Source organism: Micromys minutus (assembly GCF_963924665.1).
Source record: "Micromys minutus genome assembly, chromosome: 31".
NCBI lineage: Eukaryota > Metazoa > Chordata > Mammalia > Rodentia > Muridae > Micromys > Micromys minutus.
Genome location: NC_137966.1, coordinates 13,176,835 through 13,188,907, shown reverse-complemented (window position 1 = coordinate 13,188,907; position 12,073 = coordinate 13,176,835). Strand labels below are relative to the sequence as shown.

The 12,073-nt window shown below is 51.4% G+C and overlaps 1 protein-coding gene across 1 annotated transcript; it reads left to right on the top strand.

Annotated features, from left to right (window-relative positions):
• Nucleotides 1–6,883: 6,883 nt before the first annotated feature.
• On the top strand, nucleotides 6,884–9,336 carry NKX2-5 (NK2 homeobox 5; the record flags this gene model as incomplete). Its single annotated transcript, XM_080942506.1, has 2 exons — nucleotides 6,884–7,214; nucleotides 8,711–9,336. 2 exons carry the CDS (start codon nucleotides 6,884–6,886, stop codon nucleotides 9,334–9,336), a joined length of 957 nt encoding a protein of 318 aa, XP_080798632.1.
• Nucleotides 9,337–12,073: the final 2,737 nt, after the last annotated feature.

Here is a 12,073-nt window from a genome sequence, read left to right as displayed (position 1 = left end):
TGGTGGTGGTGGTGGTGGTAGTGGTGGTGGTGGTGGTAGTGGTGGTGGTGGTAGTGGTGGTGGTGGTGGTGGTGGTGGTGGTGGTGTGGTGATGATGGTGGTGGTAGTGGTGATGGTGGTGGCAGCGGCAGTTGTAGTGTGGCAGTGGTGGTAGTAGTGGTAGAGTGTGCGACCTTTTGGCCGGCCTCCTTCCCACTCCCCCTTGGTACACTGAGAATGTGGGAGCTATCAGTGAGGTGCAGCGTGTGCCTTCAGGTGGGTGCTCTGAGACCAAAGCCCACTTCAAGGAAATGTTAGAGGGCAACTTTGCTCAATGGAGGCTAGGATCAGATCATTCTGGACAAAGTACACACACACACACACACACACACACATGCTGGGACCCTGGCCCGTCCTTTCTGACCCACTGTGGTGAGTTTACTACTGGACTGCCACTTGGGCTCTCTGTCACAAACTTCACCTTTGATTTTTTAAAATTTCAAAACTGAGAGGAAAGGCATATGAGTCTATCATTTTAACAGTTGCCCCAGAATTCCGGTCAGATACTTCCATAGCTCCAAAAGCCAAAGCAGAACAAAACAAGCAAAATCGTGCTCGCTCAGGATTACTACAATATACTATGATGTTTGATTCAGATCCCCCCACCCCCGTTCTTCCTTCAGAGCTTCCTTTAACATTTCTTAAATCCTTAATTAAAAAGAAAATGACATCCCTAGCTTCCCAATAAAGTAGAGACAAGCATAGTGGTTCATGCCTCTTATCTCAGCATTTAGGAGGCTGGGGCTGGAGAATTGCTGGAGGGTTGGAGTCTGAGGCCAGGCTTGGCTACGGAACACACCAAACAGCAACAAAAGTGGATACTGTTGACAAAGGACAATTCAGACTGTGGATAGACAGACAGACAGACAGATGCTGGTGATTGGTAAAGGGTGGTTGCTAACAAGCCTGAGGATCTGGATTCAGACAAGAAGAGAGCCAACTCCAGCAAGTTGTCCTCTGGCATATGAACTGTTAAACAAGTAAAACCCAAACTTTTTGTATAGCTCAGTGATAGTGAGCTTGCCTACAAAAGTACGCAGTGTGCCAGCAAGGAAGGAGCCTGTATCTTGGTTTTATATTAGTTAATATATTGTAAAAACATAGCCATAAATATAAGCAGAACTCTTTCCTAGATCTTCAGTTTCACTTGGTATAACGTGATTTTAACAAGTTCCCCCCCACACACACAAAATAAATACATTGGAGTGGTTTTTTTTTTTAATTTCATTCTTAAAAAATTATTTGCACATGCGTGTGTATCTGCAAAAAGTTACGGGATGGGAAAAATATCCTGTCAAATGGTTTGTGCATTTTACACGTTGGCAGAACCAGACTGCTCCAGAGAGGATTTTAAATTTATTCTTCTATTGAACCACATGGAAAGGTCACTTGGCAGAAACCGGCAGACCCAGTGTCAAGCCCAGGCCTCCGGAACGCTAGGCAAGCCCTTTTCCATTCGACTATGTCCACAGTATAAAATGGATGTGTGGGTTTTTTTCCTAAATTTGCTCAACTTTATTACTTATTAGGAAGCTAGGGTGTCATTTTTTTTTACATTTGTTAATCTAATATATACCATTGACCTCTATGATTTGGTTGACATTTTTAAACTTGTATTTCTTTTTTTGTTTACACTCTCCCCCAACCCCACCCTCACTTTTCCCCCTAGTGTGATTCTTCTAGTCTTGGCCAATATTATAACTGTTCTGTTGAGTAATTTCCTTATTGATCTACCAGAACATGTTCTAGGTATATTATTAAATTCATAACTTCATTATGTGCTCCCTCCGTTGTTCTCTCCAGGTTATTTTTCTTTAGTTTTATTTATGGTATCCTTGGCAACATTTTAAAGCACTCTCCTGTGGTTTCTCAATCTTTTCTTCTATTCACTCTCCCTCAAAAAAATAAGCAAACCTTCCAAATTAGTATCCTTACTGTGGCTAACACTTAAAGATCATCGTTTGTATGTTGCGTGTGAATCTGGGTGTGTGGATGCCCTGGTGCACTTGTGGAGATTCCTGAGAATCACACTCAGGTCTAGCTTGTTGGGCAAACATTTACCCACCTGTCAGTGCAGATGAAGGGGTGGAGAAAATTAGGCCAAATACCCTCAAATGAGTTGAGTCTGGAGTCCTCAAGAAACAGGCGAAAGTCCTGGATTCTCTAGACAGAAAGGCGCACACTCCTTTACCAGGTTGCTCTGAGTCTCTCCTTCGTGGTTTTCAGTTCTTTCTATGACCAGGATGGACTCTCTGTTTGCCTTGAAAACAGCACACTGGGGGCTGCCCTTGAAAACAGCACACTGCCCCGCCCCCCTCCCCTCTCCCTGGACTGATTCAGTCCTTGCACCTTGGGGCAGAGCCAGAAGCCCTAGGCTTGTAACCGTATTTCCAGGGCTCTGCCTGACAACCTAGAAGGCAGGACTGCTGCTAGGTACGGTGAGCTCAGCCCAAAATGAAAATCTGAAAACTTGTAAAAAAAAAAAAAAAAAAAAACCCAAAAAACAAAATTAAGAATTGGGATACAGCAAGAACAGAGTATCACAGAAAGTTCAGTCCCCACTGGGGAAGGGTAGGGTTGGTAATAACAGGGAGACCAGAGGAAGGTTTTCCCAATCTGTGAAAGTAGGTTTTTCAGAATAGCAAAAAAGCACAAACACCCAAATAGCAACCAACTAATGAACTGGTTAACAAAAATGCCTTATCCACACAACTGGATATTACGCATACTGATAAATGTCACAACGTGGATCTGTTACACGCTATGCTAATTGAGAGATGCCAGACACAAAAGGTCATAATATATTGTATGGGCTTGTTTGTAGGACCCACACAGGAGACGCAAATCCACAGAGGCCGAAGTAGATTAGTAGTGACTGGGGCTGAAAAGGATGCGTGGAGGTTGAAGGCTGAAAGTTTCTTGGGGGTGGGTGACCTCAAATTAATTGTGGAGTAGGGTGAGTGAATTCTATCTCAGTAAGGCCTTAGCAAAAAAAAAAAAAAAAAAAAAGTTGACCTCAAATACATATTCTGTGCGTCTGTCACTCTCTGCGTATCTCTCTGTGTGTCTCTGTCTCTCTCCATACCCCCCCCCCCTTGTGAAGAATTCTTTCGCATGACAGTGTAGGGACACTTCCAGGTTCTCTTCTCTGGAAGCGGGCATCTTGCTTTCTTTCCATTGACAAACAGGGAAGAAACAGCGATTGCCACTTCCAGTCTGGGTAGCCTTGAGGGAGCAAGTCACTCTCTCCTGCGACCTTCTTCTTAACCAGGTGAGAGGACCTAAGAAGCACCACCTCCACGTCCGAGGGCGCCGGCTAGGAGCGCTGAGTTCGGGGCTGAGTCCCGGCAGCCAGTGCCTCCTTTCAGAGCCGCCGGCCCTGCGCGACCCGCGGGAAGGAAGCACGGGCCAGGCCAGGAGGCGGCCGCACTGCTCATCCATCAGCCCGACGAAGAGCAGAGTCGCGCTCTCGGCCCTCTGTTTGCTTTCTCGCCAATTATTGCTGCGCCGCGGCCCCTTTGTTGATACAGTAGTCCGAAAAAGTGCTAATGTTCATTTATCAGGGGGCCCGCCGGGGACTCCCTAGAGTTGCGATTCTTCCCAAAATATAAACACGGGGCGAGCGTCCCAGACAGAAACCCCCATCTGTTTCCCTGGCGCGGGCCAAGAGAACGAGGCGTTGTTGAAGATAAAGCTACGGATAACGCTGCCTGTCTCCAATGGACGTCTCCCCGGCGCATTAATGACATTCCGGGTGATAGTTGCAGCTTATCTTTCAATTAATCATATATACCTTTCGCGGCCGGCGCTGCTGATTGCAGGAGGGGGGGGGTTGGCTCGGGCCGTGCCGATCGCTTTTCAATCAATAATAATTTATTTACGCAGGATGCGCTGGAGCTACCCTGGAATTTGACTAATCCTAAAGCACCAAGTCTTTAAAAGGCAAAGAAATAATTCCAGCAGATTTTCTCGGTCTCCTCCAGTCTTCTTTGTCTCTGCCCCTCTCAACTGAAGGTTGTGTTTGTCCAAGTGCTACTTAGAGAGAAAGCCAGGTTGAGTCATCTGCCTTTGGGGAGAAGACGCGCCCCTCCCCAGTCATATATGTATGTATGTATGTATGTATGTGTGTGTGTGTGTGTGTGTGTGTGTGTGTGTGTATGAAGCTTCACATATACGTATATGTGTATGTATGTATAGATCTTTGGTATTGGTTTAAGGACAACAGAAGCCAAGTTGGAAAGTGCTCTAGACAGCTCTCTGCAAACTCCCCCCTCCTCCGCCCCTGCGGGTCACCCCAATTCTGCTTTGCCTATTTATCTCACTCTGTCCCTGCTTCCTCTCCAAAGAGAAAGGCCAGGGCCTTTTCACCAAGGTTGTAAGGGTGGAAAAGTCACAGATTTTGATCAAATTAGAAGAGTTTTCTTCCTTTTTCTTGACACCTGACCCACAGATCCGTCAACTCTGGGAGCCTTATATCCGAAAAAGGTGATAAATGCTCACCACATTGATTTGCAAAGGAAATGTTCCCTCTCAGAACTATCTCTTTTTTAAAAAGGACGTAAACCAGGGATCCCGGATGCGACCTCGTTATACGCTCCCCCCAATTAAACGGTAATATTTCAGGCGTCGGCTCACACTAATCTTTCAAACTGTCATCACGATCTGCAGGGCCAGCCGATTCACTTAACAGGACTCCCAGGACCCTCGCCCGAAGCTGTTTTCAGCAAGACTTTTAATTGAATCGGATGTGGCTGGTTTGCCAGACGTCACCGCCTGGGTGATAGACATCCCCTCCAACCCAGAGAAACCGATCTTCAAAAGCTAGTAAGGGTCCCCAGCTAGGCTGGTTCAGAACAGTAACTGTAAGACCAGTAACAAAAAGTCGTGGCAAGGAAGGGAGGGGGAAAAAAAAACCGGCAAAGGCAAGGGAACACAGTGGAAGGTGAAAAGTGAAGGGAACGGAGACATTCGGCTTTCCCACCCCACGTCTGTGAAAAGGCTTCCTCTGAAGCTGGAGCTAGCAGCTTCCAACGCTCTGTGGTCCTTGGGTTGAGATCTCTCTACCACTTCCCAAGTCTGGCGCGGGAGCCTGGAATTGGGTTTTCTGCGGAGTTGTACTTGACCTGCTGCCTGGAGCTGGGTCTCCTTCTCCTTTAGTTGAAGACCCAAGGCCTTGGTAGTTTGGGTTTGAGGAGAGACAGGGAGGGACGAAAAATCAGGCCTATGCTAGATTCGTTATAGTCCAGATGGTTGCCAGCGCCCAGTGGCACACCGGGAGAGACAGGTCATACATACTCTCCACTCACAAAATTTTAGATCTCTGGGATTTGGGTTCACGACTTAAGAGTGGCTCCTTTAGCTAACCTTTGACCCTACCCCCACACCCCCTTTTCTATTCCAAAATCTCTGGTGGTCAACTAGTCCTTGATATCCTTGCCTTCCTGATCCACAGATCTGTGAACTCTGGGAATATATATATAACGTGATAAATCCTCACCACATTGATTTGTGAGGGGACATTTCCTTTGCAAGTCGGTGTGTGGTGAGGCTTTATCAGAATCCAGATGAGGAGCCCAAACTCTTCCAGTGGCTAGCCTTACCATTCTTTGATGGGGTAGGTTTTGCCCGGAGGCAATGTGCCTTCTCTTTTTGAGATTATAGCTGGAGAAAGCCCACTCTGCTGGGGTCCAGGAGGGCCTACGTGTTCCTAAGATCCAGTCAGCTCTCTTAGTACCGAAAGAACGAGGGATCCTTAAACCCTGACAGTTTTCAAACAGAACCAGACCATTACTGAAAATTCCCCCTCCACCTGCCCCTGCTCTGTGGAGTAGAAGCCTCAGTGGGCCCCTGGGGGGGGGGGTTGGGGCTAGAAAAGGTCTGGGGATTTTGTTGGTGACCTAGGAGGGGTGAAAAAATGAAGCAGCTTGGTCTTCAGGAGAATCTAGGCAGCCCCAGTGGGAAGGTAGCTCTCCTCGGGAAGCTGGGCTGACCTTGGGTTGGCTTCCTCACGGAAGAGAGAAGCACCTCCCAGGAGAGGTGCCGGTGGGGCTCAGTGTGAAGCAGGTGGCCACTCCCACCCCAGGATTACCCACTTCACCTTCCCATTCAGATCAGAACCCCTTGGGGCCTGTCTGGAATCCTGGGTTGAATTTGGTCCTGTAGGTTAAATTAAATGCCTCTCCGTCACCCAGGTCCTAAATTGACACTGATATGTTATCCGTCCAGAACAACTCCCGCTTGGCGCTTCTCTTCCCATTCAAGCTACTCTTGGGCAGACTTCAGTAAACAATGTTGTAGCGATAGTCTTGATCCCTGAAAATAACCCCTCTCCTGGCTTTCCACCCATCCTCACTAACCCATTTAGTGATAGGTGCAAAAGGATATTTATTCAAATCCTAGACCCACTCCAACCCTGCGTTTAGACCCATCACAACAGAATCGGGTATTTTCCTTGAATGCGTCTGGCTGGGATTTTCAGACTAACAAAGAGCAAATCTGCAGGAGTGGGAGGCTATTCCAAATGTGTCGCGGCCCCTTTAAAAAAAAAAGCTGAGCAGAGTTTTTTTCTCCTTATCCCTATGTCTATATTAGGTGACGCAGAACTGCCCGTCGCTCCTGTCATCGAGGCCCCTGGCCCAATGGCAGGCTGAATCCCCCCTACTCCGGCCTGCTCCCGCCTCTTCTGCCCCTGGTGCTCCGCGCTACCTGCTGCTGCGCGCCACATCCTGGACAGAGAGGCGGGTGCGCAGGCGGGCAGCGGGCACCATGCGGGGAGGCTGTCCCCGGGGGTGGGCAGCGCCACTCTCTGCCACCCACCTGGCGCTGTGAGACCGGGGTCGCCACCATGTTCCCCAGCCCTGCGCTCACACCCACGCCCTTCTCAGTCAAAGACATCCTGAACCTAGAGCAGCAGCAGCGCAGCCTGGCGGCTGGGGACCTGTCTGCGCGCCTCGAGGCTACCCTGGCGCCCGCCTCCTGCATGCTGGCCGCCTTCAAGCCCGAGGCCTACTCAGGGCCCGAGGCCGCAGCGTCCGGCCTGGCAGAGCTGCGCGCGGAGCTGGGCCCCGCGCCTTCGTCCCCCAAGTGCTCGCCTGCCTTCCCAGCCGCTCCCACATTTTATCCGCGAGCCTACGGTGACCCTGACCTGGCCAAGGACCCTCGGGCTGATAAGAAAGGTAAGGAGAACCCCAAGTCCTTCCCTTCTGGAGTCGCTTTCATGCCCAAATCCCTGAGCCAGGAAACCCGGGCCTGACAGTGCTTGTCTGGGGTGAAGGCTGGGTGCAGGGAATTTGGAGCGTGAGATTCCAGGTTGTCCAGGATCTTCTTGCCGCCCCCGCAGTCAATCAGAAGTTTAGAGGGAACGCAGAATTTAGAATATCAGAAAAGGGGTAGGGGGAGAGAGAGAGTTTAGAATTGTTTTAGGCCTACAAAATCCCAGTAGGTGGTTAGGGCCTTGCTCTTCGATCTGTTATCAAGTTAAGCTGTGTAACAATTTGCGGTAGAATAAATCTTCATATTGGGGAGTTAAAATCTCTTTCAAATTTGGGGGTAGTTCGAGAACTGCTAAACAGAAAGCTTAGCCCCGCTGATCCTGGGCCTTGTGTAGCCCACCCTGACTTTCTGGGCCTTGCTTCCTTTGTGCTAAAAGAGAGGAGTCTGGGGACAGGGTCGTGATTTTGAGATGCAACGCCGTGGTGTTGGGCTTGGCTTTGTTTTTCCAGTACGATCTCCAGGCAGGATCCGGCAGAAATTCCTTTCTGGGAAATGTTGAAAAATACCGAACGAATAAAGACGCTGAGAAGTAAGAGCAGGCTTCCGAACCAGATCTCTCCCTCTCTGGAGTAGAGAGGGAGATCCCTGGCCGGCTCCCACAAGGAGCAGGGAAGACCCAGGCCCAGCTCCGGATCTGGGCAAAGCCAGAAAGGCCGTGTGGCTTCTCTTAGCTGGGGAATCGAGTAGTGTAGTGGTAAATCTGCCCAATCTAGGCGCGCAGCTTGTATCCATAGTTACAGAGTTGTGTTTTCATTGAACGGGCTTATTCGGGTTGAAGAGGTTCCCATCTAGGTTTCTCTAGGAGCAGAGAGAAGGACCGGAGGAGGACTAGAACTGATAACTACCAACTGGAACCCTGCAGGGCCGGTGTAGAGGCCTCTGTCCTCCCACGGTTACTGGGAAGTGCAGAAACCACACAAACATCAGCTGGCAGCCCTGCCGGAGACGCCAAGCTTTGGGCCTTCTGGTTCTTTATTTGCTTGTTTAAAGACAAGCCGACCATCAGAGGGTCAAACCCGAGTACTCCTAATGTAATTCACTCCGAGCATCTTTGTGGTTTCATTTCCTTTACAACCAGAAAAGCTAAAATCATAGACTACCGCGAGAACGCCAACTATCCGGGGAAGGAGTTTGGGACCGGGCGCCTGACAATTCTCTGGTTTTGTTTTGTCCTGAAACGCATAAGGTGCCCACGCCACTTAGGCTCTTCCCAGCTGCGCAGTTGCACCAACATAGAACCGTGCGAGCCCCGTGCACTCGGCGGGCGATGAGCTTAAGAGGAGCTGGGCGTCCGGCACAGGACAAGAGTGACACCACTGTCACCATCCCCACGAGGGCCCTGAACTCCCGGGAGCCCGCCGCTCTAACCGACCATCTCTCTGCCTCTCCTCCCCTTCAGAGCTGTGCGCGCTGCAGAAGGCGGTGGAGCTGGACAAAGCCGAGACGGACGGCGCCGAGCGACCACGCGCGCGGCGGCGACGGAAGCCACGCGTGCTCTTCTCGCAGGCGCAGGTCTACGAGCTGGAGCGGCGCTTCAAGCAACAGAGGTACCTGTCGGCGCCCGAGCGCGACCAGCTGGCCAGCGTGCTGAAGCTCACGTCCACGCAGGTCAAGATCTGGTTCCAGAACCGCCGCTACAAGTGCAAGAGGCAGCGGCAGGACCAGACTCTGGAGCTGCTGGGGCCACCGCCGCCGCCCGCGCGCAGGATCGCGGTGCCCGTTCTGGTGCGCGACGGGAAGCCCTGCCTGGGGGACTCGGCGGCCTACGCTCCCGCCTACGGCGTGGGTCTCAACGCCTACGGCTACAATGCCTATCCCTACCCTGGCTACGGTGGCGCTGCCTGCAGTCCCGGCTACAGCTGCGCCGCGTACCCCGCCGCGCCCCCAGCCGCGCAGCCCCCCGCCGCCGCCGCCAATGGCAACTTCGTGAACTTCGGCGTCGGGGACTTGAACACCGTGCAGAGTCCCGGGATGCCGCAGGCCAATTCGGGCGTCTCCACGCTGCACGGCATCCGAGCCTGGTAGGGAAAGGGCTCGTCTGGGGCGCCCCGGACCGACTCCCACCTTTAGGAAAAGGGCAACGACCCCGGGGATGGAAAGGCACCCGTTACGTCCTGTCCCTCGGATTTCACACCCACCCTCGCGTTGGCTTGGGACCTTTCTCCGATGTGTCCCCCTTTGTTGGCATAGTCTGATGCCTCGGCCGTAGGAGAGCCCTTCCAGGGCCATGGCACCCTCGACGGATTCCATACTAGGACCCGGAGCCTGGGCCGGGCGCCCGGGCCCTGGTTGCCTCGCCGCCGCCCACCCACCCGTATTTATGTTTTTACCTGTTGCTGTAAGAAATGAGAACCCTCTTCCCATTAAAGTGAGTGCGCTAACGCACGCGTGCTTCTTTTAGGATTTCCGAAGGTGCGAGCCGAGCGCTGAGGCCTTCTCCAAGTCTCAGGCAAAGGCTCTCACTGGACAAGTTAATAGAACATGCACAGATGAAAGCTAAGCTACACCGCGCCCCTTGTTAGGTGTTTGCTGAGGTCGGCCGGCATTTTGGAGGGGCAGCCTTTTATTCAAGGTTAGATGCGGAGGGCGCAAGGGGTTTTATGATTTGCCTGTGAGCCAGTGGGTGTGACCCGAAGGGTCAGCGTCTTCTTGCATCAGAGACTAGACCCCAGAGCGCCCAACCTCTGCCCAATCTGCCTCACTGTTGCTTGGGCGTGGAGGAAGAGCAGCATCTTAAGTCTTAAGCCCTCTTACAGATGGAAGAGCCAAGGACCCCTGTTCATTCAGCTTCCCTCACTCTGCCCCTCGTTGGAGGCCCCTGGGGCCTTTGCCAGCCTCGGGAGCTGTTTTTGGCTGAGCACGGAGGCCGAACCTAAACCAGGCGGGAGATGGTGCTCACATCTATCTCGGGGTGGGGTTGGGGCTGTGAGAGGTCATGTGTGTGATCAGGGGAGATTCTCCAACCCGGCTGGCATCTTCTCCCCCCACCCCCCCCCCCCGCCGGCATAGCAGTAATTACACTGTACTGAACACGCCTTACCTTCCATTGACCGTTGTAACCAGTTTAACAGATGAGAGAACAGGCTTGGTAAAAATGGGGTAAAGACATAACTGTGGGGCTTGCCCACTGTGCGTCTCAACTTTTTCTACTTCAACTTCTCTATCCGCGGTACTCAGGGCCGGTAACTAACTTCTGATTCGAAATCAGGATGGACCCTGGCTTTGTTCTCTGGCTGCTCTGGAGTCAACAGTGGATAGGTCCAGCACCCCTATATACAGTCGTAACACTGCTGCCGTGGAGTTTAGAACCCAAACTCTGCAGTGAGCCCATGATGCGGGGGCTTAGCTGTGTCAGGAGTCACCCCTCTGCAGCAGTAGAAACCAAGCAGCTTGCCAATGTCACCTCCTTAGTCCCAGAGTGGAGGAGATAACCCGACCATAGGTGCCGCCATTTAGGGTCCTAGAGGATATTTAGAGGGTAAAGATGCAGTTGTGTGGAAATAGTTGCCCACACCGGGGTTCTGGGCTAGGCATGAAGAGAGAGAAACTGAGCCCCACCCCCACACACCCGAGGCAGCCAGCACCGCCTGCAGCTAGGTGGGTGTATTCAGCTCAGCCCCTAGCATTCTATTTCCTGCCACTGCTTGCATCCTGGGATAGCTGTAAATACACTGAACCTATGATTGTTTATTCTTTTTGCAACTCATAAGTGAGGTCATCAAGTTTCCTGCACTTTGTAGATGACAGCATCCTGTGACAACGTCAGAAGTCTGGACACACCCGCCAGTGTCCAGTGTGTTCTGTCGGGTTCTCTCTGTCGTTGCACGCAGAGCAGTTTGTCCCACCGCTCAGAGGGATGCTCTGAGGCTTCTGCCAGCTCAGGTAGGGCGGCACTCTACCACTGATCAGTCCAGGTATCCAACATACAGTCTAATGCACAGTCTGGAAAATCCTTTGAAAAATCACCCATATTCTTGATCACACTAAGGTTAAGGTTAGCCTCTCTGGGTCCTGCAGAAGCTTGGGGCTGCCTCTGTCTCTTTCGCCTTATATTTGTGTCTAATAGCATCAGAGTAAGATCTTTCTTCTCACTTAACATCATACATCACCCCTGCTCTCCTCACTCCTTCGGTGCCAGGGATGATACCCTGAGTCTTGGAGGGTTCTCTGAGATCTCTCCTTCGCAACTTCTCTCTTTCAGGGATCCAAAAAGACCGACACTTGTGTTCTCTTGCTTGTTTTTTGGAGATGGGTTTCTCTGTGTAACCCTGGCTCTTCTTGATCAGTAAACCAGGCTGGTCTTGAACTCGGAAATCCTCCTTGTCCTCTGCTGAGATTAAAGGCCTGTACCACCAGTTACTCTGGCCGGGACTATTTCTAATCAGAAAGCTCAAGAGGGCTGTGGCTGGCTGTCACCAATAAAAGGGTCATCTAAAACTAGGCTCGGGGAGGGGAATTCTTTCTAGAATTTCTGGAATCTAATCCGCTTGCATTTGCATTCAATGCAGTTTCTAAGTGAGAAACTGCACTCGGCTCTGGTCCTGGAGAATTATTATAAAGGAAGAGTTGGATGGTTCCTGAGGTTCATAAACTAGATGGCTCCTAAGCAGGCTTATTACTCTCCTTGGCCAGCAAATGATAGTTCTCTGAGGCCCGGAGCAGCATGAAAAGAGGTTCTAGTCCCAGAGTCAAGGCAACGTTGGGTCAGAACTGCCCTAAACTAACACACTGAGAGCCCTCCTCTGGTCTCCCCTCCCCCATT